This window comes from Callorhinchus milii, unplaced genomic scaffold (assembly GCF_018977255.1).
Source record: "Callorhinchus milii isolate IMCB2004 unplaced genomic scaffold, IMCB_Cmil_1.0 Scaffold3, whole genome shotgun sequence".
In the NCBI taxonomy this organism is placed as follows: domain Eukaryota; kingdom Metazoa; phylum Chordata; class Chondrichthyes; order Chimaeriformes; family Callorhinchidae; genus Callorhinchus; species Callorhinchus milii.
The window spans coordinates 5,474,724-5,495,967 of NW_024704744.1; the positions used below are offsets into that span (position 1 = coordinate 5,474,724).

The 21,244-nt window shown below is 42.3% G+C and overlaps 1 protein-coding gene across 1 annotated transcript in view; it reads left to right on the forward strand.

Moving 5' to 3' along the window:
- eys (eyes shut homolog) overlaps window positions 1–21,244 on the forward strand; it is a 528,873-nt gene that overhangs the window by 190,849 nt on the left and 316,780 nt on the right. The window contains exons 16-17 of the mRNA XM_042332751.1: window positions 2,971–3,093; window positions 4,458–4,571. Coding sequence (XP_042188685.1) covers window positions 2,971–3,093; window positions 4,458–4,571 — 237 coding nt within the window. The remainder of the gene's footprint in view (window positions 1–2,970; window positions 3,094–4,457; window positions 4,572–21,244) is intronic.

Below are 21,244 nucleotides of genomic sequence, written 5' to 3' on the forward strand. Positions count from 1 at the left end.
TTTATTGTACCAAAGTTCTGGTGCTCATAACTCAACACACCACACACACACACCGATGACCCGCCATTAAACTTTCTCTTTTTTATTTGCTGTAGGAAGTTGGTATCTGACGGTATTGGGCAGCTCAAGAGACAAGCTGACTTCTCTGGGACCTGCTCACCAATCCAATCCAAATTACATGGGGTTATTGTCTCCTCTCACACAGCTGTAACATTGCTGGGGCTGGGTAACCATGTTGTGAGTGGGCACAGCATCTCAATCCCAGAGACACACAGTCACACAATCACACACACGTCCACACAATCACACATCCACACAATCACACACTGACCCACTCACACACATACACACACACATACAATCACACAACCACACAATCACACACTGACCCACACGCGCACACACACATAAACACACACATAGAACCACACAATCACACACTGACCCACTCACACACACACACACACGTAAACACAGACAGACAATCACACATCCACACAATCACACACTGACCCACTCACACACACGTAAACACACACAGACAATCACACATGCACACAATCACACACTGACCCACTCACACACACGTAAACACACACAGACAATCACACATCCACACAATCACACACTGACCCACTCACACACACGTAAACACACACAGACAATCACACATCCACACAATCACACACTGACTCACTCACACACACACATAAACACATCCACACAATCACATGCAGCCTCACAATTATGCAATCCCATAATCACACACTCATATACAGCCACACAATCACACACACACAAACACAGCCACAATCATACAATCACACACACAGCCACACAATAATAAATAATAATTTTGCATTTAATATAGCGCTTTTCACGTCTTCTCGACGTCTCAAAGCGCTTCACAGAATAGACTGTAAAATTAATTGCCCGTATATTTGTGGGCAAAATCACACAACCACACACACTCGCATGCAGTCACAATCACACGCACACAGTCACACATCCAAACAGCACACATTCCCAGTCTTAGACTCATAACACATTCTGGGGTCCCAGAGCCCATTTTACACAAGACAGCAGTGATTATGTGGAGTTGACCACTCAGCGAAGCGTGTGGAGACAGATTGCCACATCGGATTGAAGAAGGAATTAGAGCAACTTGGCGGTGAAATGGTTCGAGTGTTTCTGAGAGATAAAGTGACAGAGGATCATTCAATTTGACTTGCGGTTGGACAAGATGGGCTGCGATGATCTGTTCTGTGTTATTGTGCTTCGCAGCTTTCACATCAAGCTTCGCCAATGGAACCACCCAAGGCTTCTTTTACTCTGTTTCCCCCTCCCATGCCCCCACCCTCAAACCATATGGCATGGGTCAGTCAGCTGTAGACAATTACTCAGTGCAAAACACATCAGTGTGAGCTGGAAGGACTCCAGGCATTTCCAGCTATAAGATAGATTGATACTATTGGGGCTGTCCCTCCCAGGCAGCTGAACACCAACTCTGACAGGCTCAACACAGAAACGATCGGAGAAGGAACACATTTTTTCTCTCTTAAAATTAGAGATTTGTGGAGTCCCCATAGGGTATTGATTAACGCACTCGCCTCACAGGTGAGAGGATCCTCGATACCCAGGTAGGACAAAAAACCTTAGGCAAGTTTCCTTACTCCACATGCCTCTATTTATCTGGCAGTAAGTAGGGACCCTGTTGTGTGTTGATTGGCAAATCGCTTTCCAGGGGTAATAATCCCTCTACCCCCAAAAAATAATTTGGTCATTTAATCCACGACTGTCTGTGGGACACAGCTGTACGCAATTGGCTGCCGCTTTATGCCCACAAAATACACAGTCAATCCATTTGAAAATATACTGCTTTGAGACATCTGAATGATGTGATAAAGAGCTATATCAATTGCAAGGATTATTATTATTAAAAAGAGCGTGTGTTTTTTTTATTATGGAACGGTGTTAAACGGGTTTTGTTTCAGTACGAAAACCCACAGATGCATCGAAACATGCACACCCCTGCAGGCTTGTGAAATCGCAGGGTTTTTATTTTACTTTATTTTACATTTGGACAGGTTTTGAAGGTTACGACTGCTCACTGGAAGTAAATGAATGTCTGTCAAATCCCTGCTACCCGACGGGTACGGCCTATTGTGAAGATCTCACCAATAGATTCCAATGCATCTGCCAACTGGGATATATGGGGGAGATCTGTGAAATTCCAATAGCTCGCTGTGCCAAAGGACTGTGTCACAACACATTACAGTGCGAGGACATCCCTGGAGGCTTTATATGTCACTGCCTCTCTGGTAGGTAACAGTTTTGACATGAAGTTCTTTTTTTTCTTACATTTGTTTTGTCAAATTGAAGTGCGTTTCAAGTGAACAGGGTGGCCCTTTTCAATGCAATACAACACAATTATTTACACAGCACATTCACAGTGCTTTATATGGGCAACTGAACCGGGGGGGGGGGGTGCTGGTGGTGGTGAGGGTTGAAGGGGTCGTGGGGGTTGGAGAGGGGAACATTGGTGAGCTGAGTGTCCAACACGTGCGGAAACTTGTTGTTCATTCCAAAATGAGGGGGTTTAATATAAGATAGCCAGTAGCAGATCTAAAAGGGAGTTTAGGATGAATGTCTTCACGGAGAATGTGGAACCCATTGCTGGAAGCTGTGGTTGAAGTAAATAGGATCAATGTAGTTAAGAGGAAGCTTGATGTATAAATGAAGGAGAAGGGAATAGCGGGAAATAGAAGAGGGGATTAGGAGATGTGGAGGTTGATGTGGAGTATAAACACTAGGAGAGACTAGTTGGGTCGGATGATCTGTTTCTGTGCTGTAATATTGTGTGTAATATATGTGTATTATAGCAAATCCTGAATGCTTTGCATCTAACTCTGCCTTTTTTCACCTTCCCCCTCTTTTCCTGCGCCTCCCCTCCCCATCTCCCTCTGTCAGGGTTAAGTGGACGTTTCTGTGAAGTGAATATTGACGACTGCCAGTCTGGAGCCTGTGATCCCCTTAGCATCTGTCAAGATGGCTTGAACTCGTTCCTGTGTTACTGTGCACCAGGTTTCGTCGGTAGGTTTGGCATCATCTTGTGATCAGTTTTTTTCATTCTTGCATTGCAGCCGCTTTATAATTCTCAATATTAATAATAGTCCTTGCATTTGATATAGCGCCTTATTAGGTCTTCAAGCCGTCTCAAAATGCTTCACAGAATATACTGTAAAGTGAATTGACTGTATATTTTGTGGACGAAACGCGGCAGCCAATTGCGCACAGCAGTGTCCCCACAAACAGTCGTGGATTGAGTGACCAATTTATTATTATCTTTTTGAAGGAATTATTAGGAATTATTAATGTTTGAGCTCTATGCAAACCCAGCCCAATTTATAGCAAGGTACAATAGTGGGTTTTAATATACCCCCATTGTGCACAACTGTCAGAAAAATAATCAGCGCTGTAACCAATTTTGTGTTTTGCCTTTGTCACATTATCCATTCACAGAGTACAAGGTAAGTGTAGTAACTGTGCTTTTGTAGGTAAACTCTCCAGACAATTTGAGCACAACAATGTCCCATTGGTGAAGGACCAATTTTATTTGGGGGTTAGAGCACTCGCCTTGCAAGTGAGAAATCTGAGCTCGATTTCCAGCAGGGTGAAATATTGTGCCTTTGTTTACCTATCAGTAAGTAGGAATCTGGTTGTTAGTTGATTGGCGGATCACTTTTCTGGGGGTAATAATCCCTTAAAAAAAAATTGGGTTACTCAATCCACGAATATTTGTGGGACACTGCTGTGCGTACTTGGCTGCCGCATTTCACCCACACAAAATATACAGTCAATTCACTTTACAGTCTATTACAGAATTACATAGAATATACAGCACAGGAACAGGCCATTCATCCCAACTGGTCTATGCCGGCATTTATGCTCCACATGAGTCTCCTCCTGCCCTTCCTCAACTATTCTATCAGCATAACGCTTTCTTTCATATTCATATTTCAGTTTCCTTGCTCCATCATGTACTTATCTAGCTTCCTCTTAAATGCATCTATGCGGAATACTCCTCAAAGTATTCTCTGAAGCACTTTGAGACGTGATAAAGCGCTATATCAAATGCAAGGATTATTATTATTATTACATTGACGTGAACCCGTAACCTTCCGACTCAGGCAGGAGTGCTACCTATTGACTGAGCCAGGCTGAAACAAGCGGAGGCAGATTCATGTGCTGAGCACATATTGGCCAGTAATCATGTTTGCAATTGAGTTTCCACCTGAGCACCGATGGCACGAAAACTCTCTGAGCAATGCCCGTGACCTGCCCAGTCAACCTCTCTGTATATAATCCAATGTAATTATTTGACTTTCCTGTTGACGGTCGCGCTGGTGTGTCACTGCTGGCAAATTCCTAATGAAGTGAATCTTGCTGATTTCCAGGCAATAACTGTGAGATTGAGGTGGATGAGTGTCTCAGTGACCCCTGTCAGAATGGTGCCACTTGCTCTGATCTTCTGAACGCCTTTAGATGTCTGTGTCCTGATGGAATTGAAGGTAAATGACTGGGGGAGGGGGAGATGGAGGAGGGAAAGAGGGAGAGAGAAGGAGGGTGGGAGGGAGCTGAGGGAGGGATGGAGGGAGCGCAGGAGGGAGGATGAGGATGCTGGTTGACGCAGCTGCGATTGCATTCTCTTGAAATCCCATCAGCGTTGCCAGCTTAATTCGTCTGAAGAACGTTCACTCTGTTTTCTTTGTAACTGAGAGAAGATGAAAATGGAACATTTATTGCACTCTTCAAACAAGACACCATTTCTCTCTCTCTCTCTCGTCCATTTTAACCAGTTGTTCTGCTGTTAAGAATGATTCAAATGACTTCCATCCTCAAGGCCTTTGATGTTTGCTTTGGAACTGCATTCGACGTGAGCCACTTAACAATAATCCTCGTACGTTATATAGCGCTGCTTTGTCACGTCAAGAACATCCCAAAGCACTTCACAATCTTTCTGTGAAGTTTAGTGACTCTATTTTGCAGACAATCTCGGTAGGCAATTGGCACACAGCATCATCCCACAAGCAGCCATGAAGTAAATGACCAATTTTATTTGGGTAGGATTGTTGGCCAGGACACCCGGAGAAACTCATCTCTTTTCAAATAGTGTCCTGGGATGTTTAACGTCCACCTGAACGGGCAGACGGGACCTTGGTTTAACGTCTGATCAGAAGGACAGCACCTCCAACAATGCAATGCTTACCTTAGAAGTGTATTAGAGTGAGCCTGGACTACATGCATTCCAAGTCCTACTGTGTGACTTGAACCCACACCTTCTGACTCAAAGGTGAGAGTGCTACCACTGAGCCAAGTTTAGACCTTTTATTTAAACAATTTACACAGTTCCTGCTATTGTAGTTAAAATAACTGCATTCTTGTTGCTTGGAGGCATGTAATCCCATTCAGCCTTAATATTTAAGAACTGCAGAAAACTGGCTCCCAAATTGAGACTGAATTGAAGATTGTTTTTAAAAATCTGCTCAACCTTCACTCTTAAAGTCATAAATGGATGCACAGGCTAAGACTGGGTGGACTTTCGGGCCTGCAATGAAAAACACCGGGTTGATGGCTTAGTTAATGAGCCACTTGCCAACCTGCGCCTAATACTTCCAGAATTAAGTAAGCAGGATGTGTCTGATGTGTCTGAAGTGCAAGTTGTTGTTGCTGTTGTCCCTCCAGGGAGAAAGCGTGCATTCCATTCTATCAATCAATCTCTGGGATTTCCTTGTGGAGATGGGTTGCGTGGAATTCTCGGTCTGGTTTGGATACTCCTAAGCACATCCTAACCTCACCCTCCAGTGGAACTTTTCAGCTGCCATACATCAGAGACATTTAAACGAGGTCCCGTCTGGCTGTTGAGGTGGGCAATGAATTTCTCATGGCATGATTGGTAAAGACGAGTTTCTCCCGGTGTCCTGGGTAACAATCCCCCGGATAAAATGGGTCATTCACTTCAAGGCTGTTGCTGTTTACAAATTCGCTGCCACGTTTGACTACAAAATGATACAGTCACCACACTTTACAGTAAAATCCTAGGAAGTATTTTGAGTCATTCTGACAACATGATAAGGCACTATTATCAGATACAGGGATTAATAATATTATCAGGAAGCACTTGGCATCCACACTGTGTGTAATGGAAAAGTGCCTCTTATCATTCGTTCGTTTCATTCCTCATTGATGTGCACTGAAGGCAGGAGTTCAGTACTTACACAGCAGGCGAGCTGCCTCGTGTCATTAGACTGCTCTTAGTGCAGGAGCTAACATTGCATCCATTCTGTGCTTGTATTGCAGCTGTCAGCTTGGCTGAGTCAGTCGCATTCTCTGCATTGTGGGTTCAAGCATCAGGTCAGGACCTATAGTAAAATATTAATCCTTGCACTTGATATAGCGCCTTATCACGTTGTTGAGACATCTCAAAGCGTGGCACAACGAGGCAGCCAATTGCCCACAGCAGTTTCCCTGCCTACAAAAACAGTTACCATACTTCCGAATAATTATTGTAAAACACCCTGAGACATTTCAATGTACAAGGTGCTTGTGGGACAATGCATTGGATAAATTGACCACTGCGTTCGCCTGCAAACACACAGTCACTACGCTTTACCATGAATCCGGTGAAGGAAGTTGAGAAATCCTCCTGACATGAAAAGCACCATATCAAATGAAACGGTTTTATCATTAAATTCAGTCAGTCACCTTCACAGTTCTTTGTGGGACATTGCTGTGCACAAAATTGGCCACTGTGTTCGCTTACAAAATATAGACACTACACTTTGCAGAAAACACAGAGAACAGTTTAAGAAGATGCTAGCTGCGTGGAGCCCTATATAAGTACAAGTTTTGGTGGTGTTGTTGTGTGATAAAATGCTGCATCGAATGCAAGGATCCTTAAGGATTATTATCCAACACATCTGCATGTTAAACAAAAAGAGAGAAAGGAAACCCTCGCCACAATTGGGTGCTGAAGGAAATAATAATAATCCTTGCAACTGACATCGTGCCTTATCACGTTGTTGAGACATCTCAAAGCGCTTCACAGGATATATTGCAAAATGGCGTTACTATGTATTTTGTGGGTGAAAGAGCAAGATATGAAGCTCAGTACTAAGGTGTGTGGTGTGGGGGTGGGGGGAAACGAGGGAGAAATGGACAAGGAAGAGGGGTGGTGAGAGTTGAGAAGTGTGCAGGTTATTGAGGCACTTGTTGGAGTAAGGAAGAGGTCCAGAAATTGGTTAAGGCAGCTGCAGAAATAAGATACTCAGGGCTAAAACAAACTGACACTGGGAAGTATGACCTGAAGGATTGCAATCTCCAGGGGTTGAACCTCCGGCAACACTGCATGAGACTAACGACCCTGAAGAGTTCAAAACCGCCCGACACAAACGAAAAAGATATTTCCACAGAGGCCGATACTGGTGAAGCTGTCTCTGTGATTTCATACAGGAACTCAGTTTCCAGAGTTAGAGCTGCAGCCTGTTAACTCTGCGCTTAGGTTAATTTGTGCTAACAGCACACAGGGAGAAGGTCCATCTGGGATTAAATGTAAACTTTCTTTTCAGAAACCTACCCAAAACCTTCGAAGGCTTCAAAGTTGAGCCTCAATTCAACAATTTGCCAATTTTGAACACTCTCAGCAAAAAATCCGGCATAAACAGTAAATCTAATTACAGGTGGAATTTGTCCCCAATAATGTCTCCTTGATCAGTTATACGCTAAAGTGTAGTGACTGTGTTTTGTGGATGAACACGGCAGCTAATTTGCGCATAGTATTACTTCACACCAGCCAAGGAGTGAGTGACTAATATTACCTGGGGGAATGTTGGCCAGAACACTGGAAGAGAGAAACTTCCTTCTATTTTCCTTGATGTCCACACGAAGGCAGACAAGACCTCAGTTCACCTGAAGAATGGCACCTCCAACGATGTAATGTGCCCAAGCGCTGTATTGGAATGTCAGCCTCGACAATGTGAGTGCAAAGTCACAATATGAGGCTTGAACCCACAACCTTTCCAAGTCAGAGTTGAGAGTACTACCAACTGAGCCAGCTGTGTGGAAACCTATGTGGTTCACACTTGAATACAGCCTTGATTTTCAACCTTTGTTTTCTGTAAGTCTCTTCGAAGAAACTAAGGAAAAATTATTCAGATTTGAGACTGAATTCAACTATTTGCCAAATTCTGAATGTTCTGAATCGTTACATTAACAGAGTCGTGGAGTTCTGTAGCGCATTGGTTAGAGCACTCGCCTCGCAAGTGAGTGGACCTGAGTTTGATTCCCGGGCAGGGCAAAGCCTTAGACACATTTTCTTCCTCTACACACCTCTGTTTATCTAGCATTAAGGAGGAACTCAGTTGATAGTCATTTGGTGGATGGCTTTTCCAGGATAATAATCTCTTAAAAAACACAATAATTATAATAATTTGGTTAATCCATGACTGTTTGTGTGACATTGCTGTGTGCAAATTGTCAACCATAACCTGCTGGAAGCACTCTGGGACACTACCCTGGGTGAGGGGCGTAATATGAAAGTTGTTGTTGTATAAAAAAANCTCATGAACTTTACAGTGTTTCCTGTGAAGCGCTTTGTGACATCTCAAAGATGTGATAAGGCGCTATATCAAATGCAAGGATTATTATTATCATATGAAATTCGAGGGATCATTATTGTTATATGTTTTAGCTAATGACTAATGACTAGAAATGTCTGCTGAGATGAATTGTGTGCTCTGGGGATTATGCACGATATTGCGGCAGGTTCAACATCATTATTTGATGTGCGCAAGACAGGCTCTGGCACGGTTGAATTGATGATCTGAACCAGACGTGGCTGTTGAAGCCTAAACAAACAGTCACAAAGCATATCAGTCAAACAGATGCACGTACTCCTGTTGGATTATTAAGGAAAGGGCGAAATCAACCATAATAATAATCGTTACATTTGATTCAGTGCCTTTCATGTCAGGAAACACATCCCAAAGCACTTCACATGATTTTACTCTAAGGTGGTGTGACTATGTGTTTTTGTGGGTGCTCACAGCAGGTCAATTGCGTAGAGCGATGTCCCATCGACACCCTTGAGGCGAATGACGAATTTTACCTGTGGGATTGGTGGCCAGGACCTCTGGAGAAACTCCCTTCTCTTTTCGAACAGTGTCATGGGATCTTTAACGTCCACCCAAGTGACAAACCGGACCTCGGTTTATCGTCTCATCTGAAGGACGGCATCTCCGACAATGCAACACACCCCCAGCACTGCATTGGAGTGTCATCTTAGATGATATGAGTTTATGTTCCGATGTGGAGCTTGAACCCGCAACTTTCTGACTAAGAAGCGAGAGTGCTACTAACTGAACCAGGCTGACATATACACCATGGTTGGGTTGGATTGGTTTTACAAGAAGACACTGTAAGCAAAGATTAGATACAGACAACCATTTTCCAACCTTAGCTTCCCCAATCATCATGGCTAACCTGAATTAAGCTGTGATACAGCTGTAATAATAATAATAATCCTTGCATTTGATGGAAGGATTATTATTGTCTTTGTCCTTGTCATGACGGTGAGACGTCTCAAAGCACTTTATAGAATAAACTGTAAAGTGTAGTGACTGTGTGTTTTGTAGGCGAAATCAAGCAGTCAACTGTAATTGACAATCAATTGAAGAGACTGGTTTGTCACTACTGAGCCCGTCTGTTAATAAGTTCTCATCGCCAAAGTCTGCCTCCATCCCTGGGGAGGCTGTTCATATCCTGCCTGTAATGTCCCTCCATAACAATCACTGTCCCGCTCCAGTCTATTAATAGCTTATCATGTAATAATTTTTCCCTTTCTCCTCCTTTCTGATTATTCTGTGGATTGCCTAGTTTCCTCCATTATCTGTGCAAAGGTCAACGTTTCTGAGGCTGGGATGTATTCCTGTAGATTTCAGATTACCCCTGAAGGCTTTCCTCTTTGTGCCTGCGGTCACCTCTCCTCTCTCTCCATCTCAGCGTCAAACTACACCATTGTTAAGTGCTCCAAGGCACCATCCCACATGAAGCGAGTGGAGTCCCATAGCGTAGTGGTTTGCATGCTCACGTCACAAGCGAGAGGATTCAGGTTCGATTCCCGGCAGGGCAAAACCTTAGACAAGTTTCCTTACTCCACACAAGTCTGTTTACCTAGCAGTAAGTAGGAACCCAGTTGTTAGTTGATTGCCGGATCGCTTTCCGTGGGTAATAATCCCTCAAAAAAATTTGGTCACACAATGACTGTTTGTGGGACACTGTCATGCATAAATTGGCTGCTGCGTTTCGCCCACAAAATACGCAATCTACTTTACAATATATTCTGTGAATCCCTTTGATACATCTCAATGATGTATTAAGGCGCTCCAGATTTGCTCACTGACAGAGACCATGGCAAAAAAGTATAAGGTACTGAAAGGCACATCTACAGGGGTTTGGGAAAGGAGAAGGTAAATGGAACTAATGGCTTTCTTCTGTGCTGTAAATTATTACGGTTTCATGGTTCTGAAATAGTAGGTAGGGGAAACATCTTTATTTAGCGAAGTGTTAACCTAGACTTTCAAATTCCCAACTCATTGAGGCTTGAACCCACAACCTTCTGACTCAGAGCTGAGGAGAGAGTGCTACCGACTGCTCCCAGAGAAAAGTGCCCACAAACCAGGAATTTTCTGTTTGAACGATTTCACCATTGGTGGCCATTTGTTTCTCATTCCTTTTGACCGCTGTCACTGCACACCTTCCATTAAAGGAGGTTAACCTCATTAGCAATATTAGCATTGGTTAATTGTTTAATTGCTTTATTGCTATCCAGGTCACAGATTCCTGTATTGATGGGGTCACCTCTGCACCCAGAAGGGAAGATTGCAGCTCTCTGATTTACTGCTCTTGTCAGGTTAGGGGAGCACGTATCCCATTGTACACACACTCATTCGCTCGCACGCTTCCCCATGCTAGACTTTTATCAAAATGGTTGCAAGGATTCCTCTGAGGTATTTCTGCTAGATTTGCTTTCCCACAAAACTTAACGGTTGCGCTTAAGCTCAAACGTGGAATCCTGCAGCGTATTGGTTGGAGCAATTGCCTCGCAAGCGAGAGGAGCTTGGTTTGATTCCCGGGCAGGGCAAAATGTTGGCCAAATTCCCTTACTCCATACACCTCTATTTACCTAGCAGTGAATAGGAATCCAGTTGTTAGTCGATTGGCGGATCATTTTTCCGGTGGTAATATTCCCTTCAAAAAAACAAACAAATAAATAATGATAATAATTTTGTCACTCAATCCAATGTTTGTGGGACAGTGCTGTGTGCAGTTGGCTGTTGTGCTTCGTTCACAAAATAGACATTCAATTCACGTCATAGTGTATTTTGTGAAGCGCTTTGAGACGTCTTGAAGCCGTGATAAAGCGTGATATCAAATGCAAGGATTATTATTAACAAGCTCAGTCTGTAACGTTTACATTGTGCTGTATAATGAAACTCTTATAACATCAGGCACACCTTGTCTCCGCGTTTCCTGCACTAATACTAGCTTGTGTTTGCTTTGTTATTCTGGGAAGGAAGTGTGAGGTGTCAGGAGGTTATTAACCTCTGTAATGAAACATTTTCCAGGACATTTGATAGTTTACTATGACATGTGACCTTTTAGTATGGAGTCCCTTTATTTTCATTTGCCCTCCGAATAACCCACAGCGTTGCAAGAGCACTCTGGAAGACGAGAAAAATAGCCTAGTCTTAGCTGTAAGACCATTTAGCCTTAATCGGTGCCAAGACAGAATTGCAGAGTCCTTTGAGTTGTCCTCCTGACATGAGAGGCGCTATATACGTGTAAATTCTATTGTATTATTACCTTGAAGAGTCTTGACTGTGTATTTTTTTGAGAACACAACAGTCAATTTGCACACATGAGTGTTCCACAAACAGCCATACACGACGTTGCTTTACTGTTTAGTAAAATTTACGGATTTAGTAAGATCAGACAGAGTTGTGACAATTATTCTTCAATTAGACTTAATTTAGAAGCCGTTTCTAACGCACACACACACACATACACCACAGTTGACTTATTAAATTAAAATTGAGTTTTTACACAAATGACATTAATTTTCATCAGCAAAATGGTTTCACAGGATATGGCTAGGTGTAAGTGTTGACTTTTCTCCTCTCTCATCCTCACACTGAATCAGTATTGCATTGAAATCCCCTGCTATTGTTATTGAATAATCAATATGTTTATTGAATCTATTTCTTCCTGGTCGCCTCTTCATCTTCTTATGAGGGAGTTGAATGCGTCATATTGTATGTTGCACAGAATATTTCACTTTGACTAAAATAATAATAATAATCCTTGCATTTGATACAGGGCTTTTCACGTCTTTGAGACGTCTCAAAGTGCTTCACAGAATATACTGTGATGTGAATTGACTGTATATGTTTGGGCAAAATGCTCAGGTAGCACTGGTCTGTACCTCACCCTATTGGCCCCACCATCAATGGATGGGCTTTCAACCATTCTGTCTCCACTCTCTGGAACTACATCCTGGACTTGCAAATACTTCTGCCTTGCTTCCTCCAACTCATTTGAGGTCTGTTTCAAGATATGTCTCCTTTTTTTCACACTGTTGGTCATCTTTCCCTTCCCTTGTTGTTGTTGTTGTTGTTAAGCTACCCCGGCATTCAGAGAGCGTTCCATTGTCAGTGTTCGAAATCATTAATGCCGATGGACCGTTATACTGCCCTTCACATGTCCTTGTGAGATTCAGGCAATGTTTGCTGCAGCAATCAGAAAGATACCACTCTTAATGGAGACAAGAATACAACGACGAGGGATTAAGACTTTATTGCTTGAAGGAGACCTTGACTGACGGATTTTCTTTCGATGATTTTTGGAACTTGGCAAATTCCAGGTGCTTCAGCAAAATGACTGTTCTCCCCCCCACCCCCCCTCCAGCTCATCACATAACAACCAATTCTTTTGCTCTCTGTACAGGACTCCCATAGCGAAAAGATGATATCACCTGTAGGCTAGTAATATCATCGCTTGTACCTTTCAGGTTACCTTTTGTGTCATAAACGGGTCGATTGCTGTAAGTTCCTGAAGGGCATTAATGATAAACCAACAAATATATATATATTTATTTTTTACTCAGCACCTAGTTACTGCTTGGGAGATCTTATCACCTTCCACAGCCCTCTGGCACTGACCAAGGATAATGGCAGTGCCAAAGGCCATCTATGAAGTCCTGTTTGAGTTATGGTTAGAGTACTCGCCTCGCATGCGAGAGGCCCCAGATTCGATTCCCAGGCAAGGCGAAATGTTAGGCAAGGTTCCTTGCTCCACCCGCCTCTGTTTACCTAGCAGTAAGTAGGAACCCGGTTATTAGTCGATTGGAGGATCCCTTGTCCGGGGGTAATAATCCCTTCAAATAAAATAATGATTAAAAAATAATAATAGTTTGGTCATTCAATCCACGACTGTTTGTGCGACACCGTTGTGTGCAATTGGCTGCTGCATTTCGTCCACAAAATATACGGTCAATTCACTTTACAATATAAGAGCATTGTGACGTCGCGAAGACATGATAAGGCGCTCTATCAAATGCAAGGATTATTATTATGAAGCCACTTGTATCGGCAGAAAGAACTTGCATCCGTCCTTTGATAAGACATCTGACCTTCAGAGGACACAATAAAAAGATCCCCATCTACCTTTTATGGATGGATGTTAAAGATCCTGTGGCATTTGTTTTAAAAGAGAAAGGAGTTTCTCCCGGTGTCCTGACCAACAGTCCCCTCAAATAAAAAGTGATCATTCGCCTCAAGGCTGTTTGTGAGATATTAGGTGGAGTCCTGTGGCTCAGTGGTTAGAGCACTCGCTTTGCAAGCGAGAGACCTGAGTTCAATTCCAGGCAGGGCGAAATCTTGGGCAAGTTTCCTTACTCCACACGCCTAATAATAATCCCTCCAAAAACCAAAAACAATAATAAATTGGTCATTTTCAATCTACGACTGTTTGTGGGACATTGCTGTGCGCAATTGGCTGCCGCGTTCGCCCACAAATATACAGTCAATTCACTTTACAGTGTGTTCTATGAAGCGCTTTGGGACGTCCTCCTGACGTGAAAAGCGCTATATCAAATGCAAGGATTATTATTATTATTATTATTATTACTGCATTGTATTCTACAAAATATTCACCTACAGTCGCTGAACTTTATAGCAAATCACCTGAAGTGCTTTGAGATGTCCTCCCAACAGAAAAGGCACAGTATTATATGTTCAGGTGGACCTGAAGAACTCATGGCGCTATTTATAATATAAATATATTACAATAATAATTCTTGCATTTGATACAGCGTCTTATCACATCGTTGAGACGCCTCATAGTTCTTCACAGAATATACTGTAAAGTGGATTGCCTTTGTATTGTGTGGGCAGCGAGTAACACATAGCAATGTCCCACAAACAGCCATAGAGAGATGACCAATTTTATTTTGGGGAATTGTTGGCCAGGTCACCATTCAAAAAGAGAAGCGAGTTTCTCCTGGTGTCCTGGCTATCAATCCCCCAATAATTTGGTCATTCACTTCCTGGCTGTTTGTGGGAAATTATTGTGTGCAAATTGGCTCCCGTGTTTGCCAAAAAATGCAATCACTGCACTTAAAAGTAAATTCTGCAACTCCATTTTGTTACAATAGGCATTATATAAGTACAATAGAGCAAGGATCATTATTAATTACCCCATATGCAAATATTGCAATTAACCCTATGATCTCTTTGGAGCTCAAAAGACACTTGTCTGCTTCATGTCCCCCACCTGACTTACTGCACCATTGAGCTTTCAGCTATTCTACCCCCACTCCTTTGACTATCATCCCAGAAACTCAGAGACAGTTCAGTTTCTGTGCTGTGTAGTATATGTAAATTATCGAAATCTCTCCATCCCACTCCCTTCCTCTCTGCCTTCAAAAGGCACCTTAAGATCTTTTTTTTCCATTGCGCTTTCGGTCCCCCTTTTCCCCTCCCCTTCTCAGTTCCCCTCTCTGTCAGGCTCCAAGTGAGACACATGAAGCATTTTGAGACGTCCTTCTGACATGAACGGCGATGAATAACTTGCTGAATAGTTGTCATGAAGACAGACTCATTTGCCCTCAATATTTCACAGCACAACATGGCCTGTGATTTCCTGTAGATGGGGTTTTTACCTGTAATATGGGAATGGGGACAGGATTGGAGGATACGCTGACATCTGGAAATAAATGTTATGCTCTAGAGATAAAGATAAAGTGACATTGTGAGATTTATCATTAAAATTAGACTTTCTGATGCTTGGCGAGTGTGTAATCCCTCAAGCCGCACTTTTACATTTTCCTTTCTTGCTTGTCATAAATCCTATACAGACTTTTTTTTGTTATTTGCGGCGCTACTGTAAATGGTCTAAAGCAAGCATCACCTGATATTTATATCTCTGGTCATGCTTCTATTTACAGTAGGCAGATACAGTGCTGTATTTGGAAGCAGGAACCATGACAGCATTAATACGTGCATTTTATATAGCGCCTTTCATGTCGGAACATATTGCATTTGTGGTTAACGTATACTATATCAGTGTATAGCATATCACCACATATCTTGTGGAGCTGACTAGATTCCTGTTCAACTGTGCATTGGCCAGAGATCAAGGTTGTTCGTCTTATCACTTACAGGACCTTATCACTGTATTAAACCAGTTTTCAATCCAACAGACTAAGTCAATTGTTTCTGATCAGGATCAGACACGGTGGTGGGACTTTCTGACCCTCCGTAGCATTACCGTGTCTCCAACTTTCCACTTTCACCTTCTCTTATTCCTTCCTATTCTAGTATCTGGTTGATGATCTCTCAGGATCAGCATCGCTAAATTGGTTAAAGATTAAAGGCTCCACACGAGATGATTTATTCTCAGGCCCATCACTGTGTTTAAAGGATACAAAAGGGATGGAATTAGAGAGCCTGGTATTCTCACTGGGCTTGGGATCAAGCTGATCAATTGTTGAGAATTAGTGTCCTGCTCCATTCACCTGTGGGCTGCGAGCCTTTGATTTCCATATAATAAATTATTATTATATTTATATAATAAATTTATCTGATCCATGCTTAGACAGTCAATTTCTTACTTTCAGCCAACTCAAATGGAAAGTTGGCCCTCTAAGTCATTGTATCATATTCACTCGTCTCAGCAGCTTGTCTTATCTCTTGGGATAAATATGTGGATCCTGTAATGTATTGATTAAAGCACTTATCTCACAAGCGAGAGGACCTTAGTTTAATTCCTGAGCAGGGCGAAACCTTAGGCAAGTTTTATTACTCCACACGACTCTGTTTACCTTGCAGTAAGTAGAAACCTGGTTGTTAGTTGATTCGTGGATCGCTCTCCAGGGGTAATAATCCCTCCACAAAAGTAAATTTATAAAATTATAATTTGATCACTCAATCCACGACTGTGGGTGGGTCACTTCTGCGTACAATTGACTGCGGGTTTCGCCCACAAAATACACAGTCAATTCACTTTACAGTATATTCTGTGAAGCGCTTTGAGACATCTCAATGATATATCAACAGCAAAGATTATTATAGTGATCGTAAACAACCAAGAAGTGAATCATCATTTTCTTCATCTGGGGGATTGTTGGCCAGGACACCAAGAGAAACTCCCTTCCCTTTTTGAGTTTTGTCATGGGATCTTCAACGTCCTCTTAAACAGGAAGACGGGACCTCGGTTTAACATCTCATCAGAAGGATAGCACATCAGAAAATGCCACACTCCCTGGAATGTCAGTCGAGACTCCAAATTCGAAGTCCCGGCACCCGATGTGGGACTTGAACCAACATCTTTCTGACTCGGAAGTGAGGATTCAACTAACCACCTCTGCCAGGCTGACACCACACCTCTGTAAGGTGTCATCAGCTTGGCTCAGTCAGTTGTTGGCACACTCTTGCTTCTGATTCAATTCTCACTGTTTATTTTTTAAGACAAAGTGAAATAAAAGATTAAGAAACCCAGGTCCCAAGTTGCGCATTTGAGTAATTGAAATTGTTGATTTAAATATTAACGTTACAACAATATTTCAATATTTCACATCGCTCTTGCAATTGTGGATTACTGCAATTACTGGACTATTGAAACTGCATGCCTGACTCTTCAGACTCAGTTTTGTTTATAATAATGTTAACGGCATATCAGATGTTCTGAATTGCTTTTTAATTGCTGTTGCTTCTTGAGCAAGTTAATAATTTGTTTCCCCCAACTGAGAAATAACCTTTGCGTTCCTGCCAGATTTAATTTTTCATTTGCAAAAGATTTGCTTATTGTTTTATTGAGAGCAGAAGGGAAATTTCCCTACTTGTCATACCAAATGTGTTAGAATTATATTTCAGCACCATTTCCATTTCCTCCCCTTTATTGATATAAATTGTTAAGGAAATTGGCTGCCTTAAGCTGTGTGAATCAAAACGGCAACAGGGGTCTAATTGAGCTTTGTCTTTAACCAGTAAATAACCAAGGCCCAGAAATGCCCCCTTTGTTAATCTTTTTTGTGGGTAAAAGCTTCATGTCATGATTTAGAACTCACATTGCCTATGCTTCTACTCAAGTGCATTGCCAGAGGTACCATCCTTTGGATGAGATGTTAAACCAAGGCCTCATCTGGCTGTTCAAATGGGTATTAAAGACCCTATGGCACTATTCGAAAAGACAAGGAAATTTCTATAGAATATATTGTTGGAGATGCCATCCTTCAGATGAGATAGTAGAACTGAGGTCCTGTCCGCCTGTTCAAGATCAAAGAAAAGAGAAGAGAGTTTCTCCTGGTGTCCTGGCCAACAATCCCCCAAACAAAACTGCTCATTAACTTCATGGCCATGTGTGAGACATTGCAGTGTGCAAGTTGATTGAAGAATACATTTGGAATTCATTATAAAGCAGTCGTTAGGGTCTATAAAATCCTAACCCACCTTATAGTATGGTTGGCTACTGCACTAGAACGCTTCTGGGTCGTCAAGTTGCCGCTGATGTCACTTCCTCACCAGGCGACGCACGCGAACAACACAGAAAGTGGACACGGTGGAGACCCGGAGCAGGTCATTTTGGTATCCCAACCTCTCGGTATGACAGAATTGCAGGTCATTAGGGGGAAGGGAGCTAACTGTCTCGCTGCACAGGCAATGGATGAGATCCATACCCCATTCACAGTCTGAACGAAGCAGCGCTATGAACAAAGAGAGTTATATCAAAGTTGCATTGGACGTGCTCATCTTTCATCTCACTTTGGATTTTGTTTTGTTGTTCGGTACTTGGAAAAGTTCTCATTTTCAAAGAATGAGAGAGTCAGATAAATTATCAATGGGATAAAGCTGAGGACTTCTCAGAACATTAACTAACATGAGGAATCCTTTAGTAAATAGCACACTCTTGACATTTCTGCATCCTCAAAATGCGAGTGGGAAGATCTCCTCCTTACAAAATACCCACACAACTGTCTTCCCTTCCCTCAGGCATCCCCTCAAATTCCACGCAAGGCGTTTCTACCGGTGCTGCCTAAAAAGCTCCCTGATAAAATTAGTCATTCACTGCATGGCTGTTTGTGCATAGTTACTGTGCACAAATTAGCTGCTGCTTTCACCCACAAAATACACAATCACTTCACTTACACTAAAACGGTCCTATGAAGTCCTTTGAGATGTATTCCTGGAGTGAAAGGCCAAATGTGAAGGAATAATAATAATCCTTAATAATAATAATCCTTGCATTTGATATAGCGCTTTTCACATCGGGAGGATGTCCCAAAGCGCTTCACAGAACACACTGTAAAGTGAATTGACTGTATATTTGTGGGCTCAGGAAATGGGCAACCGAGACCGCCACAGAAAGTTGGCTTGGTTCTGATATCCCATTGCCAAACATGTCACCTTGGAGCCAGTTCATTATGTGTTTCAAGAGGGAAACAGCTAGGTATATATAACAGAGGCAGGTGGAGTAAGGAAATTTGCTGAACGTTTCGCCCTGCCAGGGAATTGATCCCAGGTCCTCTCACTTACGAGGCGAGTGCTCTAACCAATAAGATACAGGAGACCACGGATAGAGGTGTGGGGTTAAGACAGGGCAGTGGGATTGAATGAACAACTTCCTCTGAGAACTGGTGCACACTCGATTGGCTGAACGACCTCCTTGTACCCTGTAAATGTCTCGGAATTGCATAGCGAGCTCTTCGAGATGTTAAAAAATACTCTTGCTTCCTGCATCGAAAGCTTTGCCCGCTTTCACTCAATTTGTTTCAGAGAGAAAACAATTGTAGAAATAAATAATCCATTGCACAAAATCTATTAATGATTCGTAACTTATGTATACATTAGAAATAAGATATAGCAAGGAACGTCGTTGGGATGTCTCCAGGCGATTTGTCTGTTAATGTCAATGAACCCTTTTCTTTCCAAAGGTTAATGCTTTTTAAAATTAGAATTTGTGAAATGTAATATAATGTGAACTCGTGTCTAATAGCACGCAACCTACTCTGGGTTCACAGTAAGTTGAACAGTTTTCATTCCGATTCTGATTTCATGTTTCAAAGCTGCATAGCGGCAAATCTCCAATGTTGTGAGTTCGAGATAAGCTCTGCTGATATATGGTGGTGTCTTCTGTATCGCAATTGTGACACAGTGTCACAAGATCGATTTGGATCTGACATTTGGCATATCTGACTTCATCCCTCCACTTTGCCGTCCTCCCATCTCAAGTACATTTTGAACGTGGATTCTATAAATGTTCCATAAATGTTAAGTATTTTAACAACGACAATGAAAATTTATAAAGCATTTCCCCCCCCCCCTCAACTCACTCTGTTGTCCTCCAAGCTTTGACAATCTTGCCAGCCTGTGCCTAATACTCTCCAGGCTTAGGTAGGATCCCATCTGCCTGTTCCGGTGGATGTTAAAAGATCCCACGGCACTTTTTGAAAAGAGAAGGGAGTTTCTTCTGGTGTCCTGGCCAACAATCCCTCAAAATAAAAATTGGTCGCTCATTTCATGGTTGTTTGTGGAACACTGTTGTGTGCAATCATGCTGCCATATTTGCCTACAAGTATAGTCAGTCCATTTCACAGTAAATCCCATAAAGCACTTTGAGACATCCTTCCATAATACGACGCTACACCAAATGCAAGAATTATTAGTATAAGAAGGGTCCATCCCTCCAGCAGAAAGAGTGTTTCATGTCAGGAGGACATTGCAAAGCCCTTCACGTAGCTAATGGCGGGGGGTGGGGGAATGAGTGCAAGCTAAGGGGGAGGGGTAAATTGACCGTAAACATGTTCAAAACAGTCTTAAGATGGATTTTAAGGGAAGAGCAAAAGTCAATTGTGTGATAAATTGGTATTCAGCCTTTCAAAACCTTTTCTGACACGTTCGATCACAGCTAATCTTTTAACCCCATTTTCGCCATCATCATCTTTTCACCAGAAGGCTCAGAACCATTTTTTTCCCAAGTGTCGATCTCCTTTTTAAACATCCCAATTCATTCTGCCTCTGCAACGATTCTGGGGCAGTGGATTCCACACTTTCACAATGAAAACGTGTGTGTTTGTGTTATCCTCCTCAGTTGGTAGCTCTCTTGATTCTGAGTCAGAAAGCTGAGAGTTCAGGTCCCAATGTAATATAGGCGATTGTTGGTCAGGACACTGGGAGAAATTCCCTTCTCTTTTTGAGCAGTGTCATGGGATCAGACTGGATCTCAATTTTAAAGACTCATATGAAGGATGGTATAAATGTCTTTGAACTGCATGTGAAAGGTTCCCTTTTCACACACAAGTGTTTGCTCCTGGTTAACCCAACCCGCAAATTAGACACAATGTCATCAATTGGGCTGATGCAAGGATCACATGCAGTATCAGTCAATCAAATCTATAGGATCGGGGTCTACTGGGCAAAAAAAACACAATCTCTTTGCTGAACATAACTGAGATGGTCCAAGACATCAGTGGTCCAAGATGCTATCCTTTATCCAGGGCACTGTACATTGCAGACTCTCTGTACCAAGCCACATTGTTAAGTGCTTTGGGACATCCTCCTGATGTGAAAGGCGCTATATAAATGTGAGTTTGTATTCTATTGTACGTAAGACCTATATTTTTGAACATGCT